The sequence below is a fragment of the Notechis scutatus genome, chromosome 1 (genome assembly GCF_049901735.1).
Source record: "Notechis scutatus isolate UNSWTSFEM ecotype Mainland chromosome 1, rNotScu1.2, whole genome shotgun sequence".
In the NCBI taxonomy this organism is placed as follows: Eukaryota; Metazoa; Chordata; class Lepidosauria; order Squamata; family Elapidae; genus Notechis; species Notechis scutatus.
Genome location: NC_142009.1, coordinates 116,112,990 through 116,135,184, shown reverse-complemented (window position 1 = coordinate 116,135,184; position 22,195 = coordinate 116,112,990). Strand labels below are relative to the sequence as shown.

General features: G+C 35.9%; 1 protein-coding gene across 5 annotated transcripts in view; it reads right to left on the bottom strand.

The window, feature by feature from the left end:
* CEP162 (centrosomal protein 162) overlaps positions 1-12,199 on the bottom strand; it is a 47,965-nt gene extending 35,766 nt beyond the window's left edge. Inside the window, exons 1-8 of one of the 5 annotated variants that reach the window (XM_087943975.1) lie at positions 11,995-12,199; positions 9,267-9,363; positions 7,655-7,765; positions 6,045-6,168; positions 3,757-3,879; positions 2,255-2,404; positions 1,493-1,679; positions 377-444 (exon numbers count right to left, since the gene is read on the bottom strand). In XM_087943975.1, the coding sequence (XP_087800101.1) occupies positions 377-444; positions 1,493-1,679; positions 2,255-2,404; positions 3,757-3,879; positions 6,045-6,168; positions 7,655-7,714 (712 nt within the window). In that variant the 5' untranslated portion in view covers positions 7,715-7,765; positions 9,267-9,363; positions 11,995-12,199. Of the gene's footprint in view, positions 1-376; positions 445-1,492; positions 1,680-2,254; positions 2,405-3,756; positions 3,880-6,044; positions 6,169-7,654; positions 7,766-9,256; positions 9,364-11,994 lie in introns of those variants that run through there. The other 4 variants (XM_087943995.1, XM_087943982.1, XM_087943985.1 and 1 more) reach the window with 4 other exon arrangements.
* Positions 12,200-22,195: the final 9,996 nt, after the last annotated feature.

Genomic DNA, 22,195 nt, shown 5'->3' with positions numbered 1-22,195 from the left:
GGTGCAAGCAAGCGTTAAGATATGATTTGAATTCTTTCTATTTAAACTGTGTCCAGTTTTGTCTTAAAGTATATATGCAGATACTGGAAAAAAAACACCAAACCTATTCTACAATCACTGGTTGCATAAAGCCTTTACATTCTGTTGCAATGTAACATATTCTCTGAATCCAGCTAATGGCAACAATATTTTCTTATTTGTCTCGAATAACTCTTGACTAATAGGAAAGTGCCCTTTAAATTAACGTAACATCTCGTGACTGGCTTTCATGAATCTGTACAATGAGATAATAAATTGACAACATCCTTTGGAAATCAATATTGTGTAAGTAAATAGTAATTAAATGTAGGTTACTAAGCAAATTGTTTGAAATTACCAGATTTTTCATGACTCATACATTCATTGTCATTTTCTTCTTTTGTCTGTTTCACTTGAGGCTGGTTGCTGCAAAATATTAGGAATGACAAAATATATTTCTCTTTACACTTGATTGAGGATATTCATTCTAATGCTATGCTGTTTTAACAGCAAAAATATTCCTTTCAACCACCCCCAAATTTTTCCTAAGCAACTAAAGGCAGGCAGGATGGTTGGAAGTAGTTTGTGAATATCCAGATCCAAAGATGATTTTAGAATACAGAATCTGTATGTTTTTTAAAAAAAGAAGCTATAACCACCAATTTTGCTTTACTTATATTTATAGATATACAATTCAAAAATATTTTAGCCGATTAGGGCTTTAATAGTGAAAATTCCTTTACTAATAAAGACTAAATCTCAGTCTAACCCAGTATTCAATTACTATTGTATTGCTCCTAGATTGTATCTGCATTAATCCTAGTTTGGACCTAAGAAAAATATTGTAAAAATACGGACGACCACAGAATATTTATTTATTTATTTATTTATTTGTTTGTTTGTTTGTTTGTTATCTACTTACTTACTTACTTATTTGGCCACACATCTTACCACAGAGTAACTTGTTGGCTTATAACCATAAAAAGGTACATATAAAAGCCAAACATTATGATCCAATTAAATATGGGGAGGGAGCCGGATGGGAGAGAGGTGGGATCTGTTGTTACTTGATCAACCACTTCCACTGTGATGTTCCCCCACTGGAACCCAAGCTAGCTGGCAGAGCTAGGCCTTTAGGGTCTTATAAAGGCCAGCATTTTTTCAATTTATTTATGTCTTATGTTAACATTGAGAGGTGAACAGTTTCATAAATGAACAGAATCACAAATGGTAAGCCATTTTTCTAGTCTGTGCATACATATCTGCTTGCTTCCAACTTTCAACCTCACTTTCCTGTTCAAATTCCTTTTGTTATCCATAAGGTATTATTTTCTTACTCCATCCTACTTTTCAATGCTACAATACAGTATGAATATTTATTTAGCACAATTTGTTTTCACAATGTTTCATTGTTATATTTCCAAACTACTGCAATTCATCAAATAACTACTATTGTTATCTTTATTTACTTTACCATAAAAATGTGTGCAGGATTTCGGAATCATTAGAATCTAGTTCCTTATTTAATTTTGAGTAGTCTATGGTAGAGGATGCTCCTTTCTCAAGGTCAGCAAAAAACTTCTCCTTTTCTTCTTCTTCTTCCAAAGTATCCAATCCATCTCCCAAAATATTCTCACTGGGTCCCAAAGCAACAACTGAATCTAAATGATAAAAGTATCAGAATATATATGACCTTTATATATTGTATGAGTTTATACCTTAGTACTGTAACTGCCAAATGACATTCAGGCGTTTTAAAGAAGAATATTAGCATATGGTTCTAAATTCCCATTTGTTTAAACATAGGAAGTAAATTCAAGACTACAAAGGAATGTGTGGGCAGACTGGTTCCCAGTGGGGAAAAAAAGAAAAAAAGAGGAAAAAAGAAACATGAGTTGTCTTTGTATAGCAGGATAGTTTTTTGAGCTCATATGGTTTGAATGAATTATTGGACTGGGGCAATTATACAACTAGTACAGAAACCTAAAGCCTATGTATTTTCTAGAGCTGAGTTGAAAAACACTCCTTGAATCAATCACAGTGCATTTTAAATTGTGGCAATATATAATAATATATATATAATTTTGAAGTGACCGTTTCATTTCTTCAGAACTATGCAACATAAAAACCACTTTAAAAAATAACTACCGGTAGTCTATGCTTGCAATATATTTGTTAGCAAATTCTTAAAGTATAGCATAGTAAAAGAGATATTTAATGCCAGAAGCACTTTTACCATTTGATTCCAAACTATCTTTGCTTAAAGAGTCAGAAACACCATGAAGCTGCGGAAGCTGGAGGTCTTCTCCAAAATCTTCATCTACTTCCTCAATAGAAGGAGAAAGTTTCTGTGATTTCAGAAAGCTATTGCTGGTGTCACGTATACCTTAAAACATAGCCAAGGGGAAGGGGAATGAATATTGATAAATCTACACTCAAACACAGAAATATATGGAATGATGGCTACAAATACTTTGCCTACAAAAAAATCTCCATTTTCAAAACACTTTACACATTGCATTTGATCTAAAAAGCTACCCAAGAATTGTGATGTGAAAAGTAATATTCCCAATGTATGCTTTCCACAGAATACTTTGTATTTTTATGGCAATTAAATTCATTAACACAACAAAATGACAAGCTTATTTTCTAGATTACTGTTAACAAATGAACATCCAGTTCTCATTTATTCCACTGATAATTTAATAAACAAAAAACCTAGATTCACACTACAGGACCTAGGATCTACTTGTCTTATAAATGTAATTATGGATAAATTATGTTACTGAAAAATACAACAGATTTAACTACAAAACAGAAAAATATGGTATTGCCTAATTAACATTTTTAAGGGTGGGTTACATATATTGTTTTGAACAACGCAAATTGAACTGCAGTACAGAGAGAATAATTCTTTAGCTGTTTGATAAATCCTAAATATGCAAATGAATAAATCACTTTTATAAATATAATTGGAGTATAATTTTCCTAAGATTACACAAAATATTCACCAACATATTTCAAACGAACTCAATAAATTTTGCAACAGAAGGTCAATCATTTAGATGAAGAACCAACATCACCTTTATATAATACACGTAGCTTCTTTATAGGACTAGTTTTAAAAAATGTAGCCTTACAACATGGGCTTTCACTTGACTGACTGGCCATCAAAGAAATCAGATTTCTCATATTCTTGTCATTAACCTAATTTGAATCATAGCAGGATTGTTGTAATTTTTCAAGATGGTGTATTTAAACATTAACTTAAATCATATTGGAAAGTCTTCTAACAATGGCTTATGTACATGGCTTTTGATTCCAAACCAATTTATAGAATTAAATATTTCATAAAAACACAGGAACTGTCCACCTAGCGCTTTATTGACTGCTTAAGGTTTAGAAAAGACTCACCTAAAAGCAGTCCAAGAGTAAATACGATTAAATATCCTGATTCATAGTGATTCAATAGATTTTCAAATTTAAAATATTTTCAATTCTGCTTGTAGATGACATAGATTAACTAATCTTACATATATGCAAATTAGCCCCATCATTTTAGCAAATTCACTCCCCTTGAGATTATAATTGGCAACGACTCATACTTAATTGATCAGAAAAATTAGTAATAAAGTAAAAGCATTGTTACTAGAATACTGGTAAATTAATTTTGAGTCACAACACATCACAGCTAACATCAAACATTGGCATCTATAAACAAGAAATTTAATCCAGTACCAGGCTCATTATCTGAAAATGATATCCTCTTTTCACAATCTTCAGCCACTGCATCTTTTCTTCCAGTAAGTTTCTTCTCATTCCCTTTTGATAAACTTTTGATAAATTTGCTCTTTTTTGGAACTTTGGAAATTCAAGAAAATAACAGAAAAGATTGCAACAGTGAGCAAGCGAAAAGTAAAATCAAACCACTAAGAATAAAAAAGCAGAGTACAGATAGTGTCAATTTCTAGATATGCCAAGTATGAAAGTTTGAAATCAGAGATGATTTTCATTTAAAAATAATAGCACCCAAGAGTACTATTATAATATTTTGCTCTAATTACCTGTAATATGAGAGAATTTCCTCAAGTATAGAAAACACTGCTACATTGAAGGAGAGAAACTAGAAAGCACGTATGTAGGTGGTTATTTATTTATTTATTTAGAGTTGCATTTTCAGTTAATTGTTGCAAATCTAACTTTTCTCAAGTAACAATAAAACAACAAAAATAATAATTTATACTTCTAAGCATTATTTGACTGCATTTCTGGATGGTTTACTTTGTATTTCTTACAACTGAAGTAATGCCTTAACAGACATTTCAAGATAAACAATCTATTTTGAATTATACACAGCTTATATATTGTCTATTTTTGAAATTGCTCAAGAAAGGTGTCATGTTTCTCATATAATATTACTTAGTTATTCAGCAAAAAATCCTAGAAGGATTAATATTAAACAAGCATTTTGATTCCCAGACTGTATTTCAAAAACCGTAATAGCTATAATTGAATTAACATACCATTGAAAATCTCAAATTTACAAATCATATACTCATAACAATCTAAAATCTAAACTTGTATAAACACATAATGAGATTCCAAAAACTGATGAGGTAAGTCCTGTTCCCACAGGCATAAGTGTAATAATTTATCCTTTTCATTCTAGTCCCCTGCTCTTCCAAGATGTCTGGACTTATACGGGAAAGGACATTTGGTAAAAAATAATCTCTCTGCTTATTGTGGATCGAAGAGTCCTTCCATTTGCAGGCTGGCAACCCTAGATCCCGCTTAGTAAAAAATAAGGCTAAACAACTGGATTTGCTTTTATCATCTTATTGCTATTTTTTTGTGTGTGTATTTTTTATCAGAAAGAAGAATACTTCAAAGTATCCGTTTTGAAATGGTAGCTTAAGATCTATAAATTTTATAATGGGTTTTTTTTCTTTACAAATGTTTTATATTAAAAACAGGGCACTGAATTAGGAATTTTCATTGGAAACTTAACTCTTCACAAAACTAAAGTCCTTTACAGTTCATTAAGCTTTACTACTAATTACCAAATTTTATCCAATAGTGATCATATTATTTGATTTTTACCCATTTCAGAAAATACATTGATCTTTACATTGCTTCTTCCAACTAAGTTTCATTTGAGGACAAGCAACAGAATAAATGATTTATGATTAAAGTACAATGTTATATAAAAATCCCAAACTACATTATTATAAGATAGAGCCATATGACAGATGAGGAGATTTGCCAGATCCACTATTTGGGTATTTAGTTGGAAAGAATATTGTTCCTGTACAATGTGATTTACAGTTTAATAGTTAATTTCTCAATGAATATAAGAAACTCCTCAACAATACGACCCTTGAATATTTGAAATGGTACTTGATATCTAATATTTATGATTAAGAATGTAAGTTTGACCTCCAATATTTACTTCTCCTGAATCTTATTTGTTTATGTAAATATGGAGACAATCACAAAATGCTTTGAAGTGTTATATAAAGAAGAATGAACTTATTTTTAGTTACTCACATAATCATACACTTTTTAAAATTATTGGCAGAAAAAGGTAAGTAGAATATAGCACAATATATCTTAAAACAACATCTGAAACAGCTGCCCACGCTCAGAAAAAGACACTATGCTTAACACTGTTAAGCACCTCTTTAAAAAAAAATACTCCTACAATTTCTATTTCATTTTCTCTCCTTCTCTGCCTCTCTCTCATACACCCACATAAACAACCCCATCTCTATACATATGAATAAAAACCAGCTTGAATCAATCCACCACAAGTTGAAATCATCTTCATTGGAGGAGGTAATTTCCATGCAGGTCTAGTATGAGTTGTTATGCATCCCACTTCCCAGGCTAGGCCTGAGAGACAATTACTGGCCCAAAATTTATACACGCACATAGTCATGTATATATAAACACAAATAATAGTACAAAAGTGATTCAGTGACACCTTGTGGCAGAGATGTTACATAGACTAAATTTCAGTACATTACCATCATCTGAATCATCTTCTGTTATCCACCATGGCACAGGATGCTTTTTATTTTTAGACTGCTCAACCGATTCAGGAATAACTTTTTGATTTTGTTCATTTCCAAGTGAATCATCTGAAATAGACTGAAAAAAAGAGAAGCAATTTGCTGTTACTATTTATTATTGCTTCATTTTTATGAGCCAGCCATGTTTTAGTGTCACTGATTTCAAGAAGTATGCTTAAAATATAGTAGTTCTTAAAATAAAATTTTACACTGAACATGTCCATAATAAATTGTTGGAGGAGCAGGTCACATTTTTATGATAAAGTGTAGCATATATACTGTGCTACTAGCTATTCCTCCAATACTATTTAGCCTTCAGATTCATCTCTGATTGTTCTCCAGATTCTATTTTTGATCATTTCCATTTCCAGCAATGGAGAACATGTGTGGTTCCTCTTCAAGCCACATTCCTTTTGAAATCTTTTTTTTTTTATCGAAAAAACAACAAGAAAGCATGTTTACAGATTTTCTAGATTATGCACAACTGTCCAAGAGCACAGGAGAGAAGATTTGCAGGGCAGAAGGGATATTATAACTGAAAATTATTGGACTATATCTGCAGAAATTCACCATTTTGTGGCAATTTATATTTTTATTTCTGCCTAGTTTTTGTCATTTTCATCATTAACGTTGTCCTCATTTTGCAGTTATGTATGCCAATTATCAGACTTCCCAATCACTAGAGTTCCTGAAGAGCACAGAATATCCTTATAGAATCTTTAAAGATCTCTCTGTTTACATCATGAAGATTAATATGTGTACATCCTTTTACTTCAACTTTTGTGTAACTGAATTCACTCATATGAATTATAAAAATAATTCTTCTGATAAGCCATGCAGTTTAATTATTATGTTCTTTGCCAACACAGCCAATCTCATTTGAAACACGCTTTGATATTAAAAGTTGTACTCTGATCTGTTTTGGCTTAGTGCTTGTAGCAGAATTATGCCTGGAAGATTTTTTTCAAAGTGAAGACCCAAATGGCCAGGACAAATTAATCCTTAATGTTTTTCATTGCTGATCAAAATAAACCATTTCAAATAAGAGTACAAGCTTGAATAAATCCAGACAACATAATATTATATAATATATAATAGAATAGATAATAAAAAAGCAATGGTGATTATATGGCACAATGGTTGAACTATAATAACATTTTGTTCACATGTACTGTATGAATATATAGGAGCAAAGGTTTACCTAATGGAAGCCTTCAGATTTGTCTGGAGATGGAATCAAAGGCATACTTGAAACTGACAAATGCCTAATAGACCACTGCTTGGGGTTCTCTAGAGCAGTGTCCCACAATCTTTTGGGCACCATGGAACGGGGCTGGGGGATGGTTTCACATGCTACCTATATCCCGCACATGCGCAGATGAAGCTTTGCTTGCTTGTGCAGCCCAGTTCCAGAAAGGCCGTGGACCAGTATGTGGCCCGGGGATTGGGGACCCCTGCTCTAATATAAATTCATATGAGTTGATGTCAGGATAAGACATTTAACAATATTATAGAAAAGGGCTCAATATTCTAACGTTACGCTGAAAATAGACAAATGCAAATACCTCTTTTAAAAATTGCTCAAACTTTTCATCTATATCTTTAATTGAAAACCGGTGAGCCATAGTGAGCAATAGAGTTCAACTTCCCAAGTCACTGGAGTGATCAAACAGATCCTGAAATGAAAAAGGAACATGTAATTATTGTAGCCAGAATTTTAAATTTATTACTTTCTAAGCTTATATTATAAAACTTCACTTGGCCTATAATGACGGTGGACTAACTACATTTTTCCAAATGCATCACCAAATTTAAGCTCCTGTTGCTTTGGGGCAAGGAAAGCAAAATCCATATACTAAGCTTAAAACACTCTTAGACTAAACTATAACTGTTTCAATACTTCCAAAGAAATATCCTAATTGAAATTGATATTTTGTTCACATGCATGATGTGGCATTTTGCACTAATGGCGCTTCCACTACTGCTCTCAATTCATCTATTAAGAATGCTTACTATTCATTTTTCTCTCTTCTTCCACATAGATACAATTAGCATTATTTTTTGTATTCTGTATAGATACAGCCATTTTGTATATTGTTATACAACTATATACAGGTAGACCTTGGCTTGCAACCACAGTTGAGCCCAAAATTTTTGTTGTTAAGTGAGACATTTGTTAAATGAGTTTTGCCCCATTTAACAACCTTTCTTGCCACAATTGTTAAGTGAATCACTGCAGTTAGTAACCCTTTTGTTAAGTGAATCTGGCTTCCCCATTGACTTTGCTTGTCCGAAGATTGCAAAAGTTGATCACATGACTCCGGGACATGCAACGGTCATATGTATGAACCAGTTGCCAAGCATCTGAATTTTGATCGTATCATCATGGGGATGCTTCAAAGATGGTGTGAAAAATGTTTATCAGTCACTTTTTTCAGGGCTGTTGTAAGGGTCACTGTTGTAAGTCGAGGACTTCCTGTACAGGCTTGTAAGGCTGTTGGTTTTCCATCTGATAAGCCCAGCATTTTAACCGCTAAGCCACTGCACGCCACCCTATAGATATAGTCATTTTGTATAATGTGTTATATATTCAGTGTTAATTGAAAACAGCCTTCAAATCAGCCTTTGGGGAGTTATGAATGCAATGATTCCTACATTCTAATTCTGTAGTAACATTAGTTAACAGCCTCTCCCCAGCTTTTAAGATGCCTTCAAAATGGGGTGGTGATGGGAATAAGTCTGTAGGATATCAGTATCCTTTCTATCATCACCTGATGAATAAAAGCACTGGATTCCATCTGTTTACGTACAAGCATTTATGCAAGAGATACAACCATTAAATTAATACCAGTTCACAAAGCCCTTAGTTTTGAGATGGACTATATGGTCCCTGCGATGTGCATTTTATTAATATTAATCACTAAAACATAATAATAGGTTCAAATAAACTGTCAAAACTAATTATAACCGGAAAACCATTGGCTTCAATACATATTTTAAAAATATTTGTGAAGCTGATTTCTAAATACCATTATTTCAAAATATTATGCTACCAGTATTTGTCTATCTCCTTATTTTTAAATATACAATTTTCATTTGTTTTTCTACAGACGTCAATAATAATGTAAACATTTCTACACCAAATTTAAATAAAAAATATTATTGACTCATGCTAACCAGATAATGATCCAATTCTATATTCTTGATTCAACGGAAGTAGACAGGCACATTACAAAAGACCGTTGAAATAATTTAAGATCCATCAATGTGTACTCTGTTAATGAAAAAGAAAATGTTTGCAAAATAATTTCTAATATAAATAAATGTTTTACGCTCTTTAGGTATAGCAACCAACTGCATAAAATATTCACTAAATAGTGATTTTAGCACTAAGAACAGTTTCTATTTCTAATGATTCATCTCAATTCATTAAAGACAGTGGAGGCAGAAATTTGAATTTCATAAAACATTATAACAGAAAAAAATATCCAACACAAAATTATGACAAATCCATTTGCCATGACACATATCTAACCTACCATTTTAAAGGTACAAAAATGACATTACTGAGAATATATATAATAAAATTCAATAAGAACTGTATTTTATAAGATTGGAATAAAATATATGTTTTATAATAACATTTTATTTCATTTTTTTAATCAACCGGTTTTCTTCATTAGATAGTCTACCTTGTTGAAATCATTTTGAAAATTTCAGCTGAATGAATCCAGTTCTTACCAAGCAGATGCATATCTGTTAACCATGGATGATAATAGCACTGCTTGATTATTCTCCAACAGAAGACAGATTAGAAACCTCTTGGGAGTTTATAAACAGATAGAAAACAGAGGGTTGTATTATCTCTCACTGCTACTGATTTTCTAATCAGCTTTTCTAACTACACTCCAGGAAAACAACAACTTTTTTATATATTACCCAAATAGCACATTAGAAAACTTCTTTAGCAACTTACTATACAGCTTCCTTCTCCTGCATTAAATCAAACAATAGATGAAACAGAAAAATATTCTATTCGTTTTTTCTAGAAACCATTTTAGAAAATTAAACACCATTTCTGAAACCACAATCATATCTGTAATTACATATTTGTCACTTTTTTATATTTATGCCCATTCTTTTTATGTTTTGAATACCAAATACCATAGAAAATATACAATTCAGTATATTTAAATGTTGTATTACAGAAATTATTTATATTCCATTATTTTCTTAGTAATTCCTAACACCCAACTAAACACCCAACCATATTCTGATCTACCAACTCTGTGATCTTTGTCATAATGTATCCAACAACTGTATCTAATTTAATCTTCAGCATGGAACAATTAAGCAAGATCAGGCCTGATTACTACAGCACTTGGATGGAAGACCCATCAGGAAACATTCGGCTACACTAAGAAAATGGCTACGGTATGGTTTCATATTGTTGCAAAGAAAACATGGATGAATGCCAGGAGTCGAACTCAAATGGAGTAAGACTGTCTTTTAATCGTTTTCATTAGATTTGTATCCTGCCTTTTATACTGTAAAGGAGCTCAAGGCAGCACATAGAGTGCTTCCTCCTAATATTTTGCTCCACTATCACCCCCTTATGAGGTAGATTGGATTTAAGAGGGAATAACCGACTCAAAGTCACCCAGGAAGCTTATGGCGCCTGGGCCTCCCAAGGTCTCCAATACTTTAATCACTACATTTATCAGCCTTGTCACATTTATAAACGTCAAAGTTATCAATGTCTGATTGCAATTTAAATAGACTAAGGAGCAAGAACCACTGAGTACAGTAGTACAGTTTGGATCACATTATCTGTCTTTCCTATTTTCTATCAGTTTAGACAGATTATCTCAGAGCTCCTCAATGGGTCTCACATTTTAGCATTTTCAGTGAGAACCAGTACCATGAGATTAGACTGTTGGTCCATTGTCTTCAGGTCATTATCAAAATACTCTGCTGGCCACCAAGCTCAGGTAGTCCTCAACTTAGGAGCACAATTGAGCCCAAAAGTTATGTTGCTAGGTGTTCTCACTTGTTTGTTCTCACTCATTTGTTAAGTAGGCTTTGCCCCATTTTACGGCTTTCCTTGCCACATTTGTTAAGTGAATCACTGCAGTTGTTAAATTAGTCACAGGGTTGTTAAGTAAATCTGCTTCCCCATTGACTTTGCTTGTCAGAAGATTGCAAAAGGTTGCAATGACCCGGGAACGCTGCAACCCGTCATAAATGTGAGTTAGTTGTCAAGCATCTGAACGCCAGTCGGGTGACGATGGGGACACTACAACGGTCATATGTGTGAAAAACAGTCCTAAGTCACTCTTTTCAATGCCAGTTGTTAAACTTTGAACGGTCACTAAACAAACGATAGTGAGTCGAGGACTACCTGTACTGAAGGCTTTTAAGGACCCTTTCAAGAGACTTTAATTAAAGCTTTTGCTCAAGGCAACCTCTACGCAGGGAATCCGAGCATCACCATTCAACGGGGACGCTTAAACCCGAGGCAAGAGATATCAAGGGAAGAAGGGTGAGCAGACAATTTCATGTCGCTTTTCGGTTCACTTCGTGGTAGTCCTGGTGAACGCGGCAAAAATATGGGCGATCTTTCGGGGGTAGCAAAAAATTGGAGGGCTCCCCGCCCCCCTCTGTCTCCGATCCCATTCTACCCCCACCCCCGGCCGCTGGTTCCCCGAGCATAAGCTATGCTGGGGACCTGTTACACACTCCCTGCGCGCCCATTTCTTCTGGGGGCATCTACGCGAGCATCCATTAGGGGGTAAAGGGGGTCGGGATCTGGAAGCAAAGCCGAATCTCGTTTCGCGAAAGCGGGGATCGCCATTTGCAAGGAATTAATTACCCCTCGGTCAACCTCCTCTGCAGGCCTCCCTACCGAGGGCTGAGGGGACGTAGAGCCGCGCCGCTCCGGCCCCGCGCAGTTGCTTGAGCCAGCCGCCCCTTCAGGAGGCAACGGAGGCGGAGGAGGTAAGGTCACCCGCGGAGGAGGAAGAATCGGCGAAGGGAGAAGCCGTTGGTAGAAGAAAGTTACGGGCATCGGCGGAGGGGGAGGGGGTGTAACCTAGGCAACCAACTGAACCCATGCGGCCGCCGTAGCGAAGAAGCCAGGGCTCAGTGCCGTCATAGGTTAGGTGCCGGTGACGTAGACCCGGAACGCCGAGAAGGATTATGGAAAAAAAAAGCTACTTTTTCCCGCCTCCCCTTGGTCACGTGACGCAAGCAGGACTCCGTGTAGCTAAAAAGGGCGGGAAGGTGTTTGATTGGGCGGCGGCGAAGGAGGGCATTGAAGTGGGTTTTGCTTCAGCCCGGGGATTTTGCACCTTGGTACTTCTCCATTGAAGGGACAAAAGGCTCCGAGCTTCGGCGGCAGGACCGTCATTACCTTCTCTGGGACGCACAGCACAGTGGTGCGTCTCAGAAAACGCCGCGGTACATCGTCCCAAAGTCAGAGCAAGTTGCTAGTCCTCTGGGAGGCTCGGCATATAGAGGCTGGCTCCTAAGGACGGTGAAAGCCGTCCTATTTGGATCCGGGGCGAGTCCCCAAAACTGGGCTGCAAAAATCCGGATGATCGTAAAAAAAATCGTGAATGGCTAAGAGGAAGTTTTTCCGCGTTTTTTTTTAAACGACCATCCGGATTTTTGCAACTCAGTTTTGGGGACTCGCCCCGGATCCAAATAGGACGGCTTTCACCGTCCTTAGAGTCAGCCTCTTGATGCCGTTCAGATTACTGAATTTATTTTAAGCATCTGAGATTGCTTGGTGATAAAAAAAGAGCCTGTGAATCCCAAAAGTGTTTTTTCAGGAGGCAACTGGACTTTCTTGTTTTTCTTTGAAGACGTTTCGCTTCTCATCCAGGAAGCTTCTTCAGAAACTGGATTTTGATACTGAAGAAGCTTCTTGGATGAGAAACAAAACGCCTTCAAAGAAAACCAAGAAAGTCCAGTTGTCTCCTGAAAAAGCACCTTGGGGACAACCATGACCTGGATGACTGAGAATCTCTACAGACTTTTAACTACCTGTGAAGTTATACCTTGTCCTGAATATGTTGGCTCTGTAGTATTTTGTTTGTGTGGAAAAAGTAGAGATATCAAAGCTGGAACGGGATCATGTAGACCTCTAACTGATCCCCTCTCAAGGCCAGAATCCAGTTTAAAGCATCCATGGCATGGTTTGAGAAGCAGCAGCAACTAGTGTTATCCATATAGGGAATTAAACATTCCGTTCACAGAAGCTTTCAATAATGCAAGTGATCTGCATAAGAGGAAAGTTTGGAAACCACTGGTTTGGTGCATTGTATGAATCCTGCCATTGTAAATAATTTATGGTTCAGTGTGCTATTAGTTTCACAGCTAAGGATGCTCTTTCTTTTTCCTGGCTAAATCCAGAGGCATATTGTGCTATTGATGTTTTGCAACCTTGACAGATGGATCTTGGACCCTAGAATAAAGTGGGTCAGGGTTGTCTGCAAGATTTGTATTGGTTACTTCTCGAGTAAAGTGAAAGAAGTTGCCTGTATCACCTTGCTTGCTGTCTTTGCTAGATGATGTAACATACAGTTGGTCATGAAAAGAGAATTTTGACTTTAACAGATACAGTCCAAGAGAGCAAGAGAGTATGAATTGAAAGTGAAGAAAAGAGAAATGTTCTTTAAAAGATCAACAGTCAGTAGCATGACACTGGGTGTTCCAGAATCTGATATTTGGATAATTGTTTATTAAATGTCTTTACTACTTCCTAAACTGTAAACTACTACTTCCTAAATCATTCAGAGGCACAGATGAGTAAATGCAGGAATGAGATACTTTTTGCTGCATTGCATATTAAGCAGATAGAGACACCTGTATGGATGCTCTACCTACAGCACAGTGGGTTCAGAGAATGGGTTTCCCCCCCTAATCTCTTAAAGAGCAGGGGAAAAGAGATAAGGTATTTATCAACCTAATCAGTAAGTTGATTTTTCTTCTTTAAAAAAAGAAAACTTACAAATTCTGAAATTATATATGTAAATAAGGAAACCTATCCCCAAACTGTATAAATAGGAACAAATGACACAGGCAATGGAGTTGCATAATATTTCTCTCTACCCTTAGCTTAAAACAAAAGTTTATCTTAATTGTGCCATTCTGACCTCAAGTATTTGGAGCTAGAAAGTTGCAGAGGATTTGAGCAATTTCATAAAACATTCCAGGATAGTACTGTTTATAGGTTAGGCTGTTTACCTGGTTATCTGTGCTAAAATTAACATTGTTGCATCCTAAATGGCTAGGAGAAACAATAAAACGGGAGGATCTGGCAGAGGCCTTGGGAGAAAGGCTCAACTTGCCATCTTTCTCTATTTACGTTTAACAGTATAAACTTACTCTGGAAACATCTTTTTTTCCTCCAATATTCCTGTGACATTGCTTTATTTCAACCTAGTCCATGAGTAAAGACTGAGTCATACTTAGTTTTACCAGTGTTAAAAAGTATTATTTCACAGACCATAGGAGCAGCCAGTGGTAGATAGGTAAAACCAGAAAGCTATTTATGAACTGTTTCAGGCTGATGTTTCAGGCTCCTGTCTGAATGATTCCTGAGTGTTCTTATCTTTTGCAATTTTCCTATTGTTTCCTTGACATGGCTTACTTGCCAAAATTTGAAATAGTAGAACAGACCTAAATAATAGAAATCTCCCCGCCCCCACTTACTTCTTGAATAGAGCATGTGCATCTGGAAGTGATCATGCCTCTATAAAGGAAGAAGAGAAAAGAGAGGGACGTCATAATCAGAATTGTTGCTTGTGATTCAGCTGCCTTTGTAACTCCAATCTGTTGAGTTTTTGTTTTTGTTTCACTTACTGTACTCCATTTGGGCACCTATAGAATGGGATACAGGAAGAAAAGGACAGGAAGGAAGCCAGAGAAGATAGGCAAAATCCTATAGCCAGATCTGCAACCATTCCTCCTGCGGTGACATGTTTGATGTTCAGAACAAGGAGGTCAGGAATACTGGAGGAATCAACCAGCTGCTGTTTATCATTCACTGCACAAGCAAAATCAGGACAGCACCACTGACATTGAGTCAAAAGGCAAGATAGGGATCAGTGGTGGAGAAGCATTTTTCAGACTGGTATCATTTTCTGCTGATGGATGGTTAAAAAACTTTTAGCTTCACCACAGGCAAAGTCTCTTAGTATGTACATTAGGGATTTGTTTCTTGCAACAAATGGGAGGATACACTTAAGCAGTAAGTGGGAAAAAAAGATTAAAGCTAATGTATGGGTATCTTGTTTGTTTCCAAGCCTGATGCAGATGGTGTGGGTTTTTCAGTAGTGGAGAATGTAGAACTCACATGGGCTGCTACAAAAATTTCCTATTAATGCATCTGCCATTTCTATGTACATATTTTCCCCCTTTGGTTATATTCTGAAGCTTCAGAAATGCCTTCTAAAGTTGACTTCTTAGAGATATTTTACTGTACTCCCAATCTTTTAGCTAAATCTCGGGATCTTTTGATGTTTTATTGAGGAGAACAAGTGGTGGCAGCACCTGGTCAAATATGACTAATTTTGAAAAAAAGTAAGGGTTAGATTTGGCTAGTATTTGGATGAAAGATCAGCAGACACTTTCAAAATTGAAGGCTAGTTTGGGAAGTCAACAAAATATCCTGCAAGAATTGTTGTCAATACCAATATGACCATAGACTCACCAGGAGTTAAGCTTAAGGGGGAGTATCTGTTTTTTATGAATATGTTTTAATATTTTTGCAGAATTTCAGTGCAAAGAAAATAAAGATTCTAGCTTCCTTGGTCACACCAGGTTTTTATTATGTTCAGAACAAAAGCAGGTTATATGTGTGTTACCTGACATAGCACTCGTGTATGGGGATTGTTTGGCTTTAGGAATTCTTGGTTAAGGTTTATATTTGTTCCCAGTATACAGATTAGTAGGGTTTTTTTTAAATAAGAGGAACATATGTAGAATCAAAAGGCAAAATATGATTTTTATATAATACGGTCCAAGTTTGAGCCATATTCAAAGAGGCATTAGCCAAACTGCCAGATGTGAATCTGTGCTTCCATGAGACTGCATTAATTAAATTACACTGAAAGAAACTCATATACTTTTAATATATGCTACATATTGACTATATTTAAAAAATTGGTGGATCCAGGGCAAATAAATAACATAAAAGTGACAAGGGAGCTGCCTCTATGACTTATTGTCCTCTGCCTATGTAGTATGCTGAATAAATAAGAGTAGAAAGTTCAGGAGCAGCCTATCCTATTCATTCATACTGAATACAAGAAATACGGAGCAACTATTAAATTGTGCTTTTTAGAAATCTCATAGTAAAGCTTTTGAATGCAAGAGCCCACTGTATAAATTGTTTCTCTTTTTTTGAGTTTTAAAATAGACTTTATTTATAAAAGATTAAAACACAAACATACAAATATGTAAGAATAAAAAGAATATAAATAGAACAATAAACGTATTTCTTTCTATTACATTTGATATTAAGATTGATAGCTCATAGTAAAAATGTTTCATCCAGATAATAATTATTATCATCCCTTTCCAGAATGCTATACAAATGCCTCTCATTCTTTTAGCTGATCAATATATTTGGATTTATTTTTTTTTTAAAAAAATGATTTTGATAGATTGAGTAATTGATTAATTAAATTTATATAACCTCCCATCTCGTGATAATTTGCTTCTGTCATTCCTTCATTGACATCTTTTGGACGTAATCTATCTGTGGAATCAGACACATTATTGGCCCTGTTGATATTGTAGCTATTAATTTATGGCTCAGTTTTTCAAAGATCCCCTTTAATAGCTCCAATGTTGTTTTTTTCTTATTTAGAATTGTTAGTCCCCTCTAGCGTCAGTTTCTAAAATCCTAAAGTTGCTTATTTTTGTTATGAGCAAAGACAGCCAGGGTAACTGGTTCCCATGGGAAGCTACCAGTATTTCTATTTTATAGTTCTTTCCAAAATTTTACAGTAAATGTCAATATTCCTAATTTAACTAGACCCTTAATTTGTTTGTAACTTCTTTAAATCAAAATAGTATTTAGTTTTTATACTGTTTATTTGAAATTCTTTAAGTTATTAAGCTTGTAATTAGTTTTCCTTTTTTTTCAGTGTGGAAGCTAAACTCACCCAGTGATTTTTCAAATTTGTGATTCTGAAGATCTCTTATAGTTTTAAGATGGTTATCAGGCAATTTCCAAAAGTGATTAGAAAGTGAAGCTTGCAAACTTAGTGTCTTTTAAAAGGCTCTGCCACAATTTTGAGCAAGGTGGCTAATTCTTTTGTCTCCTGGTGCTCGAACCTGCAGAAGACTGCTGTCATGTCTCCTTGTGAAAAGAAGCCATTTGGGGCATCTTCTGTCCTTTCCTTATCCAGAGAAGTTCTGAAGAAGTGATCTACTCACTGGTTCTTGGTCTTTGCCTCTGTTGTTGGCTCCACTTTCGTGGAGACGTCTTCAGTTGGCCAAGCCTCCCTGGAAGTTCCTGGCTGTTGTGGAGTAGGGAGCTTATCCAAAATGGCTGTGTTGGTAGAGAAACCATAAGCATCAACCACAAGAAGGCTACGAACAAAATGTCATAATAAAGTATGTTAGAATAAAATATTTAGTCTTCCATATTCCATAGGTTTATGATAGCTATAACAAATAAAAAACAACTGTTAAACTGGTCTTCTAACATGGCTGCTAATGTGACAAATACTCTGGTGTTTCAAATATTCATAGGTCTTGCATATTTTCTTTTAGATTAAGCAATGTATTTTATTTTTGAATATGGTAGCAATGCCATGGTACTTATAAAAAAAAACACCTTATGCTTTAAAAATATTTCATTATTAGAATTGCATTCAGCCTAAATGAGGATACTTTATAACTGTGGGAGATTAGGAGTAGTATGTGTTTGACTAAGGCATCTGATTAGATTTCAGTATTTCAGGACTGGACTTGCCAATATGGGAAACAAGAGATTATGATAATAAATTGTTGGCCATTTTCAAAGTAACTTTTTTTTTTAACCTTAGAAGCTTTATACAAGATGAAAAGCAAACAAACAGCAGTAAATGGAGATTTTCCCTTAAATGACAATCTCTATTCATAGCCAGTGCTAGAACTTCCTTACATGACTGCAGTAAAAATAACACAGCAGCTGCGCACACACACACGCACGCACACACACACACACACACACACCAAAAAGGAGGAGGAGGAGAATTGCTTAGCACACATGGTCAAGTTGTCCAGGGCTCAGAATTTTCATTAGTTTTCAGGAAGACATTTTTTATATAAACTCTGAAGAATATGGAGATTCAATTAATTTTATTGATGCAGCTTAACTCTGACTTTTATGGTTGAAGGTGAAAGGAGCTTTTATCCCAAACACACCATGAAGGACCTGTTAGAACAAACTAATATCACATCTCTTCCCTACTATATAAGAAGATAGTAAGTTCTCAAACTATTCTAGGACAGTTGGCAATTCAATCATCGACTCATTTGTTATGAAGTCAGCCTAGTTTTGCTCCTGGGTTTTGTCAAAATTTCAGACTTTTATGTATGTACTTTGAATGCATACAGAGAAAGGTATTATTAATATTTGTAAACACAGATCTCTATGTCCAAGCAGTATTATCGGCATATTCAGAACATTCAAAAAATTAAAAGATGAACAATTCCAGCCATTTTTTGAAAATTGTAGCTACTTAAAAAGAGAAAAGCACTACAAGGAGCAAAGATGATTAATTTTCAAGGGGAATTTAATGACAATTGTTATATTGTTGGGGGAAATAGTCTGACTCTGTAAACTGCTTAGAGAGCACTGTGAAGCAATATATAAGTCTAAATGCTATTGCTATTTCAACCTAATAATCCTCTAATGCAGCGGCCCCCAACCTTTTGAGCACCAGCTTTGGGACTGTCTTTGTGGAAGGCACTTTTTCTGTGAACTGGGAGTGTGTAATTTTGTGCACTGCCTAGATACCGTGCATGCACGGATGGGGCTTCGCTTGTGCAGCCAAATTCCTGGTGGTCAACGGACAAGCGCTGATCCATGGCCTGGGGGGTTGGGGATCCCTGCTCCAATGGGCTGAGATACATTCCTCCCATTATCCAAACAGAAAGCGATTCTGCCACATTTTTTTCTGGTAATAGTTCCTCAGCTTCAAGGAGGTCTGACCATTTGTGGTGGAGATGTCAGCAATGTAGGAAGGATAGTATCTATCGGGATTCAAGTAGGGTGCGCAATTCTCTTTACTACTTCCCTTGTACCCTCCTCAGATACAACAACAGGAAAAGAAGTTAAATCTCTGAAGAGTTCAGCTGAGGCATAACTTTAATCCACATCACTGCTGGATGAAAGGACGTGGGGCAGGATATTTTCTTGGATCCCCAACTTGTGCATTCTGGAGATGTTAGCTATTTGCTCTTGTTCATCAAAGCATGGTGAGGTTCTTTGAGGTTTCTTTGTGTTGCACTGCCTAACAAATACCATGTTAAACCAGCCCATTGTGAACAAGAGTCAGCCTTCAAATTGCTCAAAAAGTAAAATTCATGGGCCGTTGCACACAAGTTTTTTGAGAGATGACTAGGCTATGACTGAGAAGGAGTTCCATTGAATATAACATAGTGCTTTAAAGAAAATTGTTTAATGTCACTCGATAGAAAACTGCTTGCTGAAAAAAAGAACCATCTCCATTCTTGCCATCTTCTCAAGCCTGTTTCCGCACCATGCCAGCATCAAAGCTTGTCTGCTCCCATCTTTTATTTCTTCTAACAAACTTGCTTCAAAATGCTGGCAGAGGTTTCAGCCATCCCTTGCAGCGCCTTGCTTGGTTATTTTTAGTCCTTCTGAAGCCTGGGAAATCAGAAATATAGCTACTTTGAACAGACAAAAGAGCCAACTATAGCGCAGGCTCTGAATTTGATTAGATAAAAAAACAAAAGAGGTTCTGTTAGGGCAGAGGCAGGAAGAACTGAGGTGGGTGGCAATATCTGTAATAACTCAAGGGAAATGTAGCCTCAAAGCATTCAAAAGTGGGTGTAAAAATAACATAAGCAATAGGCAACTTTCCCACATCTTGAGGTCTCTCTTCAGCCTAAAAAAAATCCTTTGCTCTCACTCATTCGCTCACTTTTGTTTGGGTACCTTTAAAGTATAATAAACAGCAGATGAATGAATTTCTTCTGAGGACCTTCAGGAAGAGATTCTCCCCAGCCTCCTGAAATCCATGTTTTAGGAAATAAGAAACCCTTTATAAGAACACTTTCAGAACTGAAGTTCCAGAATCAGGGTTATGTACAAGTTGTCACCTGATGTAAACTGAACCAACTATTCAAAGTATAATATTTGCTTAAATACATAGGACAAACATCTGGTTTTCAGGACCATCATAACTGAAGATGTTTTGGCCAATGAAACAAATTTAAGAGAACATCGTATCGTTTTCAGAACAACAGAGCATCACGACCATAGTGGGGTTCTTAGAGTTATCTTGTAGTGCAGGATTGACAATCTTACTCTAATGCCAACTGATTAATCTGAAGAGGATTTTAGAGTCCTACATAAATAGTTCCTTAATATTGGAGAAGTTGTTTAGTGGTGGGGAAGGTACTGGTTCTACTGAATTACCACTTCCAGAAGCCTCAGTCGGCATGTGGGATGGTGAAGAATGCAGGAGTTGGCAGGAAAGACTATTTTCATTATCATTTCTGTCCATATTTTTGAATGTCCATTATGCTGGTACAGTACCATTCAAGGATTTTACACTAAAGTGATTCATTTCCTTCTTTGATTGCAGCAGATAAGTTTAACTTGCAATGTTGAATTGGATAAAGGATTGAGCACTGTATTCTAATTTATTTCTGGAATGGGTGGAGATTCCATATGTCTCAAAGTAGAGTATTATGGAGCTTACATATTTGTAAGTACTATAAATCACTGAAAATGGGAGGTACTTTTCAATAGTCCCAGGAAAAAGCATAAAACATGGTGAATTATTTGGGCTATTTAATTTCCTTCCATTCTCCCTTTCATTTTTTCATGCTTTTCAAAGATCTGTCCCAATACATATGATCAACATTAAATTAGATTGCTTAGAACATATGTCAGGCTTCATTGATTATACTGTATGTTGCTTTATTGAATTCCTTGAGATATATCCCCAAATGGCTCTGCAATTTACCCCAAAGCATAGGAAAACATCCACATGCTTTTAAAAGTTGGGTTCTCTGGTCTTTGATATTTGATCTGACTCAGATATAGATTTCCTAGGACAAGCCTTTGAAAATTTATTCATTCCTCACCATTAAAGACCCTTCAGCTTTGAAGATTTCTGGAGCACCGCTTTTGCTGAGTTGGTGGCTAATGATAAATATTCTGCGCTTTTGTATGAAAATGTGCACGGTAATTATTGTGGCCCTGATTGATTGTCTGACTCATCTTTGGTGGTTTGGATGGCATGTGTGGAATTGTGTTTTGGACAGAGTACTCCAGAATAGTAACTCTCCATCAAAAACAGGCAGCCGCCCACCTGTACTGCAAATGGTTGCAAATGGTTGCATAAGGGAAAACATATGTTAACCTGCAAACCAAGCGCGAGAGGAAAAGCAAGAGCCATTATGTTGGCCTGTGTGAGGATTGTTTCTCTCCCCAGCTTCCTGGGATGATTTATTCAGTCCTAAATCATGTTTAATTTTATTTGATGCCCACCAAATCACTGCAACCAGATCCTGTGGAAATAACATTAGAGGATGTTTGATCTGAATAGATGAATTATAATAGCAGGCATAATTTACAGTGAAAAGTTAATGTTGCTTCTTGTCCTAATGTATGATGTGGTTCAAAGTTTTAGACCTGAGTTTTCTTAGCACAGTTTGGTCTCTCTGCACAATACTCCTCAAATAAGAAGAGTAGAAAAATTCCACTTTTTAAATTACCACCTTTCCTCACAGTGATATACAAGGTATCCCAGTTTCACCCTGTCACACCTGATTTTTCTTTGAAGAAGTTTCGCTTCTCATCCAAGGAGCTTCAGAGCGGAAGAAGCATCTTGGATGAGAAGCGAAAC